At 37.2% G+C, this 16888-nt stretch overlaps 1 protein-coding gene across 5 annotated transcripts in view; it reads right to left on the reverse strand.

Annotated features, from left to right (window-relative positions):
- Positions 1-16888, reverse strand: part of ATP11A (ATPase phospholipid transporting 11A) — a 121508-nt gene that overhangs the window by 54018 nt on the left and 50602 nt on the right. For all 5 annotated transcript variants that reach the window (XM_082278275.1, XM_082278274.1, XM_082278273.1 and 2 more), the window contains exon 2: positions 7884-8006. In XM_082278275.1, coding sequence (XP_082134401.1) covers positions 7884-8006 — 123 coding nt within the window. The remainder of the gene's footprint in view (positions 1-7883; positions 8007-16888) is intronic.

A 16888-nucleotide genomic window follows, 5' to 3' on the forward strand; every position in this document is an offset into this window, starting at 1 on the left:
GTAAAATACACTGTTCTTGACACTGTATTTTGACCTTTTCATTTGCTATCTGCATGCCAGAATTTTGGCTCATGTTTTAAGCTTCTCTTTCTACCCTAAGAGGCAGATTTTTTCTTAAAAAGGAGAGTTTCTTAAGTAATCACTTTACATCAAAACCTGAAGCTGTAAGAAAAGGCACTTCATACTGAGTTTTGTCAACATTTCAGTTTCTTACAGATTGTTTTAAATAGTTACCACCTCTCTTTTAACCCACTCTGATTTCACTCTTTTCACTCAACCTTTTTTACTGTTTCTTGTAAATGCTTAAAACTATTACAAAACAAAATCTACTATATTGGTTTATCCCTGGTTTGTAGACATCTTCCTATGATGATTTTAATCCCTTCTGCAAAACAAAATCCATCCTGAGAATAATAAAATCAGGGTAGTATAGAAAAAAAGCTGATCTTGCAGTCATTTGTGTCCATGGTGACTTCAGTATTTTTTAACATACACATTTTTGTACTATCTATCAATTACTGAGAAACAATGCATTCTTAAAGCTGCAGTTTAAGAAATAGATTGCAGGCATGTGTGCATATCATAGAATGGTCTGGGTGGAAAAAGACGTTCAAGATCTTCTCAAGCATCCTGTGCCAACCCCCCTGCTGTGCGCAGGGACACCTTCCACTTGACCAGGTCGCTCCAAGCCCCATCCAAACTGACCTTGAACACTTTCAGAAATGCAGCATCTACAGCTTCTCTGGACAACTGGTTCCAGTGCCTCACCATCCTCAAGGTAAATCTAAACCAACCCTCTTTCAGCTTGAAGTCCTTCTCCCTTCTCCTATCACTTAATGCCCTTGTAAAAAGTCTCTCTCCAGCTTTTTTTGTAGTCTCCTTTCAGGTACTGGACACAACACTTTATATATAATACCACCTTACACGGTATTATGTTATGTGAGTAACATAAATATTACATATACTATATACATATAGGTAGCCCTCTTCAATAGAATAGCTGAAAAAGCTCTGATCAAAAGTTTCACAGTTTCTTTAAAGGTAGTTTTATTTATAAAAATAATACTTTTTTGAAACACAATTTGTCTAACTATATAGAGTAGAAAACAGGTAGAGAAAACTATAGCAGAGGGTATGAAAAAAACAGGAAATCAATAATTATCTGAAATCATAGGAACTGAGTAGAGAGTATGCCTTGTCTAACCCAAGTGACTCGCTTACAAACATATAGGAAGTTTACAGCAGAACTCATCTATGTTCTTCAGTGTATTAAACTAGTATCAGGACTGACTCAAAGCAAAAAAATGCAGACTTCTGTGCTTATATGCTACTCAATAGAATTTGAATATTTTAAAAGTATTTTACCATATTTATGACAATTTGAAACTAATGTAGAAAGACACAATAGATAACAAAAGATAACAATATTTTAACAAAAGTATTAACGTATGCACCATCTGCACAGTGTTTATCACTCCACTGAGGGAGGGACTCCTGTTTCTCCACCTCACAAGGTCATTCACAACACAGGGATCAGTGGAAGCTCTGCTACATGTAGGGCTTTTACAAGCGAAAAACCAGCACCAGTACATTCAGAGAAAGCGCAAAAATGAAACTGATTTGGGGAAGTTAGATCAAATGGTGTGTTTGATGAACAAACATACATATGTTAGCATAGGATTTTGTAAAAACAGTTGCTGATAAAACAGGATTTCTGTTACAAACAAGTCTATCCTTAGTAGTCCCTGTTCAGCAACTCTCAGTCTTATCAAATAGAGGCTATCAGCTCCAGGAGTTCCTCTGACAAAGATATCCCCCAGCATCTGTAATTACCCAATTATAATTCTTAAAAAGAAAAAAAAAACCTTGCAGCAAAGATGATTGACTGAAGACAGAAGTCACAGAGAATACTAGGAAAACAGAAGAAAGAGTGTGTGAGAGCAAGCAAGCTTCATGTTCTCACTTGTAGAGAGAGAAGAATTGCATCTGTCTTCCGTGGTGTTTAGGTTTGGACCTGCTTGTTTTCCTTCCTTCTGCTTCTCTCTTGCTACATGCAGACTCCATACTGATACAAAAAACTTAAAAGGCTCTGTTAGGGGGAGTACCAGCAGAAGATAAAATATTGCTAATAACCCTGGACTGAGCCATGGGAAGGGTAAATGGCTTCTCCTGGGAATACAAGGGAGGTTGCAAAGAGCCTCTGACCTGGAAATCCCACACTGAGCAGGCTCATCAAGAGCCAAGAAGAGCTTTTCCTTGCTCTCTCTAGGCACTGGCAGTTATCCCCAGAAGGAAACTGTAGCATTGTGCCTGGAAGAACTGCACACTCACACACTCCTATCCGAGCTGGCCCCTTCAAGAGTCCAATGATTCAGATGCATTTTAGCTTTACTGCCAACCAAGTCCATTTACTCTTCTCATCTCTAACAGCTCCTGCCCTGCTCACTCTTTGACAGGGCTGGGTACACCTGACTCTGCAGCCCTTGCAGCATCAGATCTGACCTCCTGCTTCCCCCTCCACACTTCCCTCAGTGTGGCTGGCAGCCAGGGGATTACCCAGGCAGAAATAGAGCTCTGTGATACAGCTGCTTTTAGAGCAGATCAGTACATTCACACTAAAAGACACAACACTACACTCCCTGCATTAGTCCCTGTCCCATACGCATTTCTGTCTACCCACCCTCTCTGCCCCCCAGAGTATGCTACACAATAACATATCGGCTTCACAAACACATGACCCTGCCTCTTCCCACTGTGAGCTTTGGATGCTTTTCTGACTTTCAAATGTCATGGCTTAGGGCTGTGTTTGAACTCCTCATCTTTAAACTGCTATGTCACAGCCCTAGAGAGGCCAGACAAAGCCTTCCAGTTATGAAGCACCACCTTGGAAAAGTGTGGGACAGCCTAGGTCTCTTCTGAGTTCCAAGTGGCTCATCTTGATAGAGGTGGTTTAGTATTTCTTTAAGCTTCAGTATTAACATTTCTTCTAAATGTGGCAACAAAATGAGAAATCAGAGCACACCCAGTCTTTGTGTGTTTATAATGGCACTATGAGCGAGTACTGCAGGGAAGAGGTACAGCACAAGGGCATGAATTTCTGCTGAAAGAAAGGAATATTTCAACATCATCTGCTGAAACATGTCAGAATTGCTTAACTTTATTTAACTATTAGTCACTGCAATTACTTGAGTCATCTCAATGAGATTGGCACTGAAGGTAGCTAAGGTTTCCCTTGCAATGTATAGGATTCTCAGCTCACAGCATTATTGTCTCAGGCCACTATCACAGAAATCAGTGTTTGGATCAGTATTTGATGAAAAGTCCTAAGGAAACAGGCAGACAACAGAAGACTGCATTATTTGTGCAACAAAACCAGGATCACTTCTGATCCATGAATTAGCATACAGTATTACAAACAGTGGTACTGTTCTCCCCCCTCTGAGTTCACATTAATGCTTTTCTATAGGAAGAACAGGAAATAAAGCTACAGCACAACTGAGCACTTTGTAATTTCATGTATAATTTAATTTCAGTGACATCTCTTTAGGGCAAATTCTTCAAGTAATAGTTCTGCATCCACTGTAGAGTCAATCTTGCATTTCATTCAAGAGTCACTCTTCAGTATCATCTTCTGGAAGCATAAGCCAATCTCCAGTTATGTTAGTGACCTAGGCAAAAGTGGGCCCTGTAGCTTAAAATTTCTCTTTATGAAACTATGACAGTAGAAGTTTGCAGCTGGATAGGACTACCAAGGCAAAATACTGTGTGTGTGTTGATTACCCACAGACTGAAAGGAACTTCCTCTATGGGTGGTATAGGGGGAAAAGAAAAGAAAAAATCAGTTCTCCTGCCTAAAATTAATTTTGCCAAGTGTCTCTGACACACAGGAAATTCTCTCATTCAACAGGCTATTCCTATCTAGACATTTTTGAAATGTTTGGTTCTTTCCTGTGGTTCCTTCTTTATGGGTTTTCTTTGGGGTTTTGTTTTTTTCTAAAAGCCATAAGCAGCCCTAATTAAACATGTTCCTATGAACTCTGTGTTGTTAGCGTAAAAAAGATTTTCTTTTCATTACAATTTTTCCCTCTGTTCAGGAGAAATGTAGACATCCAATCAGTCTTCAATTCATCAACTCAGGTAGAACAAGAAATGCAAATCCCTACTTTGTCAACAAATAAGATCCTTGAAGCATAGCAATTCTAAAAACGTATTTGATTAACTTCAGGAAAAGGGAATTTGGATATTGAAAAATATTAAATTACTAACAAACTAAAACCATCATCATGCCACTACATAAATGCATAGTTGGCTATGTACTGAATGATCCGTGTATGATTCCACTGGCTTGGCAAAACATACAGACCAAACCTGAGAAAAGGCATGAAGCAGCTTCCACACAAACAATTACTGAACAGGCTAAGGCTATTCCTCCTGGAAAGGAATATGATGGAAGACCACCAACAGAAACAAGATTATAAACAGGGGATAACAGTCATTATCAGATTCAAGGGTTTGGAATATGAACACAAATTAACAGGGAGCTTTAAAATGAAGGCTCAGTTACTTTTGGCAAACATTTCTACAATTGGAGTGCTCTTTATTCTGAGAATTTACATGGGCTTAAAAGGTATTGAAGGAATTCACAGAGGAGAAATCCATTAAGATTACTAAATACAAAATCATATTCCTAGCACAATGATATGAAGCCTGAACCTTAAGGAAGTTTTCTACTAAGAAGTTTTTTTATAATTTATCAGTTTTTCAAAAAGTAAAATCCTGTTTCAGAAGGAAAAAAGGTTGTTTCTCACAAAGTGTTGGTAATTGCTATTGCTGACTAGTTTAACTTACAGATTAAAAGGAAACTAAGTTCTACCAAAAAGTAAATAGTATCAAAATGTGTATATATATTTTTTATTTTTTTTTTTTTTCAAAAAGCAAGCCACCTCCCTACCAGTTCAATTACTTTATTTCTTTTTCATTTGAAACACTGGGGTTTTTCTACCAGCTGATATTTTGCCATCCTGCAGCACTGTCATGTGATAAATTCAATCGAGGGCACATAACAGCCACTTCAAAGGCCAACACCCAAGGCAGCTGAAGTAGCTAAAAGTTAGATCAACAAAACGATTCATGCTACAAAGGTCAGTGTCTCTAGGATGTAAAAGGAAATGTATGCACAATCCAAAAGACATGAGTTTTTGTCTTTTACTACTTTAACACACACTTTTTGCAATATATTGTTAATATCATAATTGAATTAACACATCAAAACAATAGAACACTTTTGTCTGGCCAAGGTCTGTCTCTGTATCATTTTTCACAACCAGGAATGTATCATTAAGCAGACAGAGCATTAACCACATTCCACAGTGACACTAAAATGTACATGAAATATCCCTCTGCACTTGAATCAAAGTATTACCTTGCTGACACCAGGAAGCCTCTGGTGAAGCACAGTGAAGTGTACCTTTGGAAGGACTAGTAAAGTCTACAGTTCATATTACTGCAAGCTGCTGTCTTTTTCAGGGCGGCTTTACGACATGACATTTTTTAGTAAAGCAGCATACAGACAGGCTAATTGATGACATTTTCTCATGGTCTTCAACTATCCTTTTTAGAAATTCATTTTGTCTTAAATTGGTAAAGTCTGTACTTGGAAGTTTAGAGCTCCTCATCCTTGAAGAGCAATCACACACTTTCTTACATAAGCACTAAACACCTATAAAAGCCCAGCTGAAAGTTACTGTCTGTCTCGCTGATGGAAGAGGAAGGAAGTATCCTTCACGGTTGAGGTAACATTATACTGTGTGCTTGCGAGCACGTACCTTTATTCTACTATAACAATTATGGATTTGCCATCTTAATTTTGCACATTTTAGCATTTTTCAAGAAGTTTATGTCTATGTTCCTTACGCTGTAATAGGTGCCCCCTCAGGAGGGTTCAGAGATGAGCACGGGACAAGGACAGGTGAAATGGTAAGAGGTAGCAGCTTACAGAACCATAATGAGTGTTAGTCAAGTCACAATGGTGCTTTATTCAGGCTGTTTGGGATGGAGCATGGCAGTAACAGTTTACTTGAAAGGGACAGCATGGAAAGTTGTCATATACAGACAACATTAAAACAGCTTTCAGCAGTCTAAGGAACTGTTCAATATAATGAAGAATTTACATGAATTCTGTTCCCTCCTGAAATACCACCACTGTATTTACTTCCACAAAGACAAGCTACATTTTATTTTTTAAAAGAGAGAAGTTTAATCAATAAACAGAAAAACTGAGTAACATCATGTATATATAAATGTATATATTTCCACAAATACTTTTTGTTTATGAAAGGCAATTTACAGATACAGTTCACAACTAAAGAGTTTAACATTTAAAATATTTAATGGAATATGCTTTATAGCCAAATAAAAATACAGTGAAGTCTCCATCCTGAACTGGTTGAAGTCACACATACATATTAATTTCTGGCAGGGATTCCCTAGCTCAAAATAGGTTTAAGTCATATTTTTAAAAAAAACTCACTCTGCACAGCAAAATAACTTGAAACTTCCACTAACTTCATAATCACAAAAAGATGTCAAAACACCTTGCATAGTTGAACAGGATGTTTTTATTTCAAGAAAACTGTCATCAGTAATTTCAATGGCTTTATTTACATAAACCCCAGATGAGATTAAAAAAAATAAGAAAAATGCCACAGGAGTACAAAGATTTCATTAAGTGTGTTTACTTTTCTATTACTCAAAAGGCAATACAAATCAATGTGCAGAGCACAGGATTTCCCACTGTACCAGTTTGACTGTACTTCATCTGCACTTCATCTGTCTTAACTTTTGAACATTCAATCTAATTAAAGATGCCTAAATAAAGCTTAATACACTGTCTTTGAATGAAGTATGGGAAGAAGATATTAAATACAAAATCTCACATGAGAAATGGCTTTCATTATGTTAATGGATGGCAAGTTCAGGTCCATGAGGGTAATGCCTCAGTTCCTTGAGATCACAATGCTACCAAGGTTCTTAAAATGGCTGGGGATTTGAGACACTATTCAAAAAGAAATTCTCAGTAGAGGACATATTTTGAATTGATTATTTCATAATTGGCTGAAGGTGTGAGCTCATGAGGATTAAAATCTAAGCACATTACAAACTTGGGAGTTCTTGAGTTGTTAGCCATACATCACCTGCAAGCATTCAAATTTCTATACCACTGCAGTGTAAACCTTTGGCTAAAGCAAGCCAGCTGGAAAGTACCAACATCCCAACTGCTCACAAAAAGCTGCTGGAGCTTATGGAAGTTGAAACTTACTAACTGAAGTGAGGGACAACAGGAAGGTTTCTAAAGAGCACAAATGTATCACACTACCAAGACTATGATTCACTTGCACGTGAATAACAAAGACTATTGACAAAACCCCATAGAAACAGTATGAGCTTTTGAAAGGAAAGACACTGTTGTGGTGGAGAGAGTATAATGAATCTAAATGCTCAACAAACTAAATTATTTCTAGTACTTTGAGGTATTGCTTTTGAGTACAAAGGATGCAGTCTTTCTTCAGGAAGATTTTATTTACTCCAGGACTGCCTCAAATGAAAATTGCTTTCTTCTTTGTGGAAAAGCTCATTATTACTCAAGACTGTACTATAATATGTACTGCAGTAAACATGGGAGAAATTATTTTATTTCTGTTCATTTTAGAGACAACTTAACAATTAGTCTCCCTAGAAGAAGTCTGAGATATCTTCACTTTAACTTTGCTGGTTGTGGAAAGGAAAAATATACAGGAAGACTAGGAAAAAATCTTGAAGTAAATAAATAAACACAAAGTAACTTCAGCTGATTTATCTAAATGAATGAAAGAAAATATTGGTACCTTTGATGAGACTATTCTATTATCTGGAAATCTCTGTGGAATGTACGCTTCAGCACCTGGAGGTGGTTCATGATGCCCAACATAAATAGTCCGACTGTCCACCCAATTCTCTTCTCCAGCACACTACGGGGAAAAAAAGAGTTACTGTGTCAGTTCAGTCTGTATTTCTGCAGTAACGAGTCACACACTGAATTAACTAATCACATGCCTGACCATCAACACAAACACAGCCACCAGTGCATGACCCCTCACACTTTTCTGTACCAGCTCAAGACCACCAAAACACCTAAAGCCAAGTCAAATGTCAAAATTGCCTTAACTGCACTGCACTTTCCCACAACACAATGAAAGAGCATCCATGAAAATCACTATTCCAACTTTTTCATTTATAACTGAAAAAAGGACAAATGGTTTAGGATTCTCACTCAAATTACGTATTTAGTAAGTATTTATGTTTGTTACTCATTTTACCACTAAGAAAATCTGTGCTAATTAAAATATTTTTATGTATGACAAATACTTCACATTTTGAAACTAGCTGCCCATAACTTGGTATTTTATTTGCATCAAAGTGAAACTCTGTTCTCCTGAAATACTAGTAGTAATCATTTCCCCACACATGAACAAGCTTAGAGACTCTTAAGCTGCCAGGAAAAGACCACAGCTTGTCATCTCAGAGCACTTGCTCTTCTATGAAAGCTGTAGAAAAAAAACCTAGGTGTGCCAAATGATCACATTCACATCATCAAACCCCACCACACCTATAGCTTCCCCAAAATCAGTACTTCTGTGTTCTATTAACTGTAAAAAAAGTACAAATCACTGCATAAAAGTGTAACGCTGCATTCCCCTCGCTGCTTTTCTTATTAAATGCAGGCCTTCCACATTGTCCCCGCCCTTCCCCTGCCCCTATCCCTGGCCACGCCCTCTGATTCTCCCCATTGGTTCCAGTATCCCAACTCCACCCATGTACCACCCCTGCACCCTGAGAACATTCGTCCATGTGCTTTCCCCGCCTCCCTCGTCCCTCTATAAACCCCCAAGCTCCTGGACCCCGTGGTTCTCTCTGCCTGTGGGAACCAGCTTGTCACCCTGTAATAAAGGTTCCTGTGAGGTGCACATGGAGGGACCCTTCTCGCCTCCTGTACTGTCACCGTGTTGCGGAGCCGACAGCTAGCGGGAGCAGGTACGCAGGGCCGTCCGGAAGGACTACGGGAGAGTGGAATTGCCGCTCTATCCTAAGCGGCCTCGCAGTGCTTTCCGAGAGGGCTGCAGCTTGCTAAACCAAACCAAGCAATGCAACAGGAAAGTATTTACACAAAACCAAGATAACCAATTTTTTAAATCTTAAAAATTAATTTTTTGGGGGGACACAGATTATAAAATGACCATCCCTTGGTCAATTGTCTAATTCACACCTACCTTATGAAAAACAGTTTTGAAGCACAAAACACATTCCTAACACTTGGAGAAGCCCAGGCATCAGTAACTTTAACATCATCGTATGGTCAAAACTGAAGTAATTTAAATATGTCATAATTTAAACTCAAAACCTCTGCTTTATGTCACAATGATTCATTTACACATACTTTCATTAAGCATATTGGAGGGAAGCTTCTTTTCTGCATCTTCAACAGCTACATTTATTTAGTACATTAAATATGTCCTGAAAGTGCTCTTGGGCACTTGGTGGTTGATTGTCTGTCTCTATAGGTGAACTGTCAGACTTGAGCAAACTAACGCCAAACAAATAGTGTGCCTTTGGTAGTTTACACAACCAAAGCATCATTCCCCAAAGCAGCTGGATGTACCTGTGCAGTTCTTGACATAAAAGCAGAATTTAATCATACAGACATGGTATCTTCTTTTCTAACTAGTCTTGATGTCAATAGTTATAGGTCCATTTACTTTACTACTACGCACTTGGCTAGTAAGTCTAAAATAAAATTTTGTTCTCAAACTTGAAAAACATTCACCCTAACATTTCCTTCATCATTCATATATATATGAATTTTCCACTGCCTTAAGTGCAGCACAGCCAAAGATCACTTTCTACATAATTTATTGTTGCAATAGATGTATAAAATCTTGCAATACTCTGCAAATTTGGAGCAGTTAAGCTCATAAAATAATTATCTATGTGATGTGCATGACTTTCTTGAGATTGGAGAGAACATAAAAAATATAAAAAGAAAACCTATTGGACTCAGACTATTAACCACAAAATAGCTGAGTCGAAGTCATGAAGTAAAATGTAAATCGAAGTAGAAGGATTAAGGAAAAGCAACTTCTGTCATCCCAGAAGTAGATACTAAGAAGCAGACACAAAGGACCTAAATCATTACTTGATTCTTACACATGACAGAAAAATGAAGGCATTATGTTCAGAAGATACCAAAGGACAAAACTGTAATACTAGGCATAAAACTAAAACCAAAAGTAAACCCCACATTTTTCTTATGTGTTATTCAACTTCCAATAACTTGAAAGAGTCACTTAATACATTATATGAAGCTGTTGACAAAGGAGGTGAAAATGAGAGCCACTCGTAAGACTCACCAATGGCCCAGTCAGGGCTTATGCTAACCCCAGCTGCCCTGGCTCAGTGGGAGTGCACACACATTTCTCCTGTGCCACATCTGGCACAGACTGGAAACTAGGACATGGGTCGGTATAAAAATTGCATTGATTTTCCAGTCAGACAACTTCTCCCTTACCACCAAGGGGACTTGTCAAAAAGTAAAGTGCCATTCAGCCCACTTCTGAAGACCAGGTAACATTCTTTGAGCAAGCCAAAATATTTTGGAAGGAATGGAACACAACAGTGTTTCCATATTCCACCTTACTTCTATGACAATAACAAACCAAATAACAAATGGTATCTTTTACCATTTTATTGGTATACAATACTTTTTTATCTTGTCAGTGCCCTAAATGTACAATGCACACAAATTATCTACTGACACTTGCACCACATAATACTCCTAGAAATGCAAGGGAATGTGAGACATTCCTGTATAATACATTAAATTGTACAACATTCTTTAGTTTTTCATTAGGAAGGACATTCCAGACAAACGCAACAAAAAGGTTACTCCTGATAAGTGAAGTGCCTGCCTGAGTTCCGAGATGACTACATAAAGGGCTAATGGGAATACCACACAAACTTTGAACACCACGAAGAAATCCCTCAGCTTCTCCTTCCCTCTACAGGGGCCCAGCTTGACAATTTATCTCTTATTATTATTAACCAGTCCAAGACAGCTTGACAATGCTCTTAGTTCAAAAAAGCATTTTTTAACGTTTCACTGTATACAGTGAGTCTTTATCAGGACTCACTTAAAACAGGCCTCTGAAATTGCCTAGAGCTGTCTTCCCAGATTCATAAACAGCACCCTCCTGCACTACTTGCCAGTATTTACAGGTCTGATAGCCCTGGAGTATTGTGTCAACACTAAGTAAACCAACCACTCTGGAATTTCTGTTCCTAAAGCAAGACATTACTTTAAGCTTCAGTATAAAATGAAGACAATCTCTTCTATTAGCTTTAATTTGACCTGGTTTTATCATGAATTGATAAACTTACGACAGATGTATAAAACCATATCTAACTTAAACTATCTGCTAGCACAGAACATTTTTTATTTTTCATTATGTTAATAGACAATAGAAAATAAATGCACTTTACTAACCTAATTCAACAACTTAAAACCTCCAAATCACTCACAGTCCAAGAGTAAAAACTGAGCAGGGAAGAGTAAGGCTCTCTTTGCCAGTGAGGTCAAACAGCAATGCACAAAGTCACATGCACTGCTCAATATGGCAATAAGGCAACTCACTTGTGTGAAGTAGAGAAAGATACTTTTAGAAAAACAGCGCTGTAAGTCAGGACATAGGCCACATAGAGAAATCAAACCACACCAACTGAATGTCTGGTAATGCCAACCTCCAAAGCCAAACACCTTGATCTGAAAGTTCTTTTAGTGTTCTGGTATTACAACTTACAGAATGACACCAGAGTCACTGAAAAAAAACCCAGTCTGATGCTGCTGCCAGAACAATGAACAATAGTCACTTCTTTTTTTAAGTTTCATTGCTCAAGCCCATTAAGAATATGTCCAAGAAACCATAAATAAATCTTAGCATTAACTGCTTCTATTTATAGTGTAAAGCTCAGTGTACTGAGACCTCGTTTTATTGGCACATCAATAAAATGTTACATAGCTTTTACTCTTTCAAGCAGTGTCAGCAACCATGAAAGCAAAGACCAGCAAAAGATTAAGGCATCTTTTCCTAACACTAAACAGAGACAGTTAACAGGATTTTACCTTTAGAGTTCAAATATTTCTGCAGCTTATTTTTTTCTGATTTAAAAAATCAAACTGAAACTAGCTTGAGATTCACCTTCATGCTGCTCTGGTAATTTTTATCTGGATTTAATTTAAACAAATGTATTGCCTGAAAAGGCAAGAGGCTTGGTATTCAATGAGTGACAGCAAAAGGATGATAGGAAGATGCTAGTGGTAGTTGCTGGAAAAGTAACTGACTTTGAAAGATTCCAAGTCTTTCCACGTATTTTTAGTAAAGAGATTTAATGTATGATTTTGAAATCAGTGGAAACACCGAATGACATTTCCTGACTCTCCACTTGAACTATTAACTTGGGCATAATTACCAGCAACAATCTTCAGTTCGATATTGTATTTTCTCTCCAAATAATATAAATACAAACACTATTCAAATAAGTTAATATGCAATAAGTACAGCTGAAAACTCAATCAGTCTGCCCTGGCCAGGCTCTAAGTACATTTCACTGAACAGTATTCTCTCTTACTTTTTTCTAAATGCTTTTTGATTAAAAGGGATAGTGCACTCTAACCATAGATTTGACAGCAACAAGTTCTCAGCATCCGCTATAGCCTTGTTCACCCAGGATGTGACTCCATTCCTCCACACAGAAGTACTTCACACCCATAAAGGCAGGCTTTACTAACAGCCTGGTGTTTTATTGAATCGCTGATATTTGATGTCAATTAAGCAATTAGCACCACTGTTAAAACTGCACACTGAACACACAGCTGCTCAACCACTTTGGAGTTTTAGGATCACAGATACTGACAAGCCATTATCACTCAGAATCTACAGGAAGAAATAATGGTGCACAGTGTGAAAAAACATTCATGCATTACAACATCTCTGCACTAAGGGCTCTCGGTTTCCAATTTTTCATTCCGTGAAGAGAAACAACTTCAATATCTCAAAGCTGTAATTCACTATGGCGAAGAGAAAAAAAGTTATTTTCCTTTCTAATACTGTACAGATACTGTCTTTATCATATACTCTTACCAAACCATGAGATCATATAATCTCATCTTTGTCTTCATTTGTCAAATGTACTGAGTACCTGCTCTTTTACACTTGACACCATTCTGCAGAAATAGGTGCAGCCATCTCCCTTTGCAAACAATGGCACAGTGTGCAGATTTTTACCTCATCTTTCCAAATCCAGTCCTTTTAAGGGTAGATTTGATCTATACATCACAAAAATCCATCTAAAGAAATAATAATTTTTAAATAGTCTACATTTCCTAAAATTGCTAACCATTAAACTATATTAAGCTTTTAAATAGTCCACTTCTGCAAAAAAAAAAATCTTTAATTTGTATGTATGTGTTAGTGGAGATAAAGGGTGAAATTCTCATTCATTTAAAGGATCTTAGATTTCAAATGACAGGCAAACTCACAAATACGTATAGAGAGAGAGCACTTAAGCTTTACATTTTGTTCACAGCATTACACCAGCCCTTCATATGAATTGGCCAAGCTGAGAATGAAGACTAACTTTGAAAGCTGTTAAGATTGTTATGTTTTGTATGAATATAGAATGGCATAGATAACCAATATAATTCATATCATTATCAGATAAATACCCTATCAGGTTTTATGTTCTGAAAAAGGACTACCTCAATATGAGACATTGTAGACAGAAAGTAAATTACTCCATTCACCTACAAGTCATGGACATATGCCATTAAATAACTAATTTAATGGAACACCAAAATGCAGCTCTTCAGAGGCAACCACAAAAAAACCCAAAAAACCAACCAACAAAAAACCAACCCCAGAACAACTCTCTCCCAGAAACTTCTATGACTAATTAACACACTTCCTATGGGTCACCCATAATGGGATCTGTTGCCACAGAATATTACTGCATTTCATTCCAACAAATGAATTTTAAATTCTTGGATGATGAGTTTTGTCAGAAATAACGTTTGAAATCAAAACTGCCCCAGTCCATTGCCTACAAATCACAGAATACTGGACATAAGTATATGCAGAGAGAGAACAAAGAAGATAATAACATTCTTTAACTGCAAATAGATTCTTTTATTTATGACTCTCAGGGAAAATACGTTATTAGAAGCAAAAGCAGGTACATCTTAACTACATAAAATGGTGCCAGGCCAACAAGTTTTCCAACCAAGCCATATCTCTACTACTTGGTGGATCCTGGTTTTCTGATCTTTCTTTCCACCTCCTGCAGGGATCTTGTGCATACAGACAGAGGGGAAATGGATTCATAGCAATAGGCTGCAATAAGTTTTTGTGGAATTTTTGAAGAGGAAATGGAAAAGTATGATGACAAAATGATGCAAAGTTCCATAATTCAGAGCTGTTTGAAAAAATATTGTCACAACAGCAAATATTCCAGTTTCTGTAAAATACCTAACAGTTCTATATGTGTCCTTAATATAAATTTTATTTCAGCCTTCCAGTTCATGCCTCCTTGAGCATTGTACTTCGAGTAAAACATTTCAGAAGCTATCCTAATAAAGCTACATTCCAATTGTGTCACATGAGCTGGCACTGGAGCACTGCAATACAGCACTTCAAAGATAGTCTCATTCTCCTTTCTAATTTCCAGTTTGGAACATAATTTTTAGCTGAATTACACATACTCTGTACTTTGAGTGGTTCAATAATTTGACCTGATGGATGACAAAGCCAGTGATCTGCGTTCCTCCTAAAAAGGGTTAAAATCTTTGTTTCACATACATAAAAACTCATCTCAGTTATTCAAGAAAGATGGAGATCTTCTTTAAGCAGTCAATTTAAATTCCAAATACTGCTGATGTACTGGCCCATTAGGTATAGCTATTTCTGATGTCTGTGCTTTCTCTTCGGGTGAATCTTTAGTTTCCCCATTTATTTCCATGAAAAGTAACAATTAAAGTGATACAGATAAAAATCTCCTATTCCATCCACATATGCAATCTTCATCTAGTTTCACAGAACCACTGCAATGATGGTAAGAAAGTAGATCTGTGATGTATGTGAATTACTGGACAGCTGGAAAAATGCTTTTGCTACACTTTTCCTTCCTCAGTGTACTGGTTCTGACACATTTTGCCCCTTGTTGCCAGTGGGATAGGGACACCATGTGCCTTGTGCTCATCTGCCCAGGCCCAGCCAAGGACTGCTGCTACATGGAAATCCTTTCAGGAGTCTTGCTTGCAATTAGAAAGGCAAATGAGAAAAAAACTACACTGCAAAGTGAAGTGGTAAGAGAAACTAGAAGGGAAAGTGTCACATAAGACACAGGATATTTGACAGCCTTAGTACTTAAATTAATTAAAAATCAAGTTTATTTCTAAGTAGCTCCAGACCAAAAACTGAAATAAAGGTTTGCAAAGGAAATTTACAGCTTCCTTAGGTGCCAAGAAAAGCTGTAAAACAAGAGCAATTTCATTTCTTTTAAGGCAGCTAAAGGCCACAAATATTTACATGCAGTGCCAGTCAAACTCAAGAGTAGCTACAAAGATATTTTCAAGAGAGTTGTATAGATACTTCAGAATGCAGGGATTTTTTTTTTTTTACTCTTAGTTGCCAATAACTACTTCCATTTGAAGTAATTCAACACGAAAAAAATCTAAAGCTATCAAAATTTTCAGGGCAGAAAACTGATTTTTTTTAAAAAATTTTTTTACAGATGCTAAAGGAACAGAGGGATGAAGGGAGAGAAGTAGCAGATTGTTTTAATTCATTCAAAAATAAGTAATAAACCCGCAGATATGCCACACTATTTATTTCCTTTTAAATTAACATTTTTAATTATTAAGTAACTAAATTAAGAAAAATCAAGCAATAATACCTGTTGTGAATCTTCTCCAAGAAACAACGCAATGCATATGGAGACAGTATGCATTGGCAAGATTTACAAGATCAGATGTAACCAAATCTATTCCTAAACAGTATTCTTATAGGAGCTTCAGATTATTCAAAAGGGAATGTATTCTAAAAATATGCTTTATATTTAGAACAGTAAATTTCTCTACTATCAGACATGATCAGAACTGGCCAGAGTGACAACACATTCCACAAGGATTTTAGCAAACAAAAGTGGAAGAGCCAAATTTCACATCCGGATTCCAAAACAAAGACAAAATATATGGGCTTCTGTATTCTTCTTTATACTTAGCACAAGGTCTGTCAAAATGCCTCATCTACATGTTCACTGCTCTCTAAATTGTTCAAGTAAACTATGGGAAAAAAAAAAAGGATAGTTAACTATTGCACTCTGCAGTCTACTGACACAGCTGAGCAACAGACCTCTACTCCTACATTAACTAGAAAAATATAATGTAGCTTTGATGTCAAGAAAACACCTCCCCCCATTGTTAACCCTTGTCATCACATTTAAATCTGTAGAACAAGTTCACTGCAAGTAGCAGCTACTCGCTGTCCTAATGGTCAGCGACTGTTGGACTTCAAAAGGATTTTCATTCCCAAGTGGATTCAGAGTTAGTGAAGCTATGATTCTAGCACACGGAAGGTGGGGCAACCTGCTTATATTATGCAATGATACCGCAAAACGAACAGCTTGTAAAATGCTGGTCTTGCAGGACACCAAGTCAGTGACCAAAGAATGTCCAAATGTTATTACATTAACTGTTCCATCCATAATAATCTAAAGCTTATGTTACGTATTTGTACCGGAAAAT

The sequence above is a fragment of the Coloeus monedula genome (genome assembly GCF_965178545.1).
Source record: "Coloeus monedula genome assembly, chromosome: 3".
NCBI lineage: Eukaryota > Metazoa > Chordata > Aves > Passeriformes > Corvidae > Coloeus > Coloeus monedula.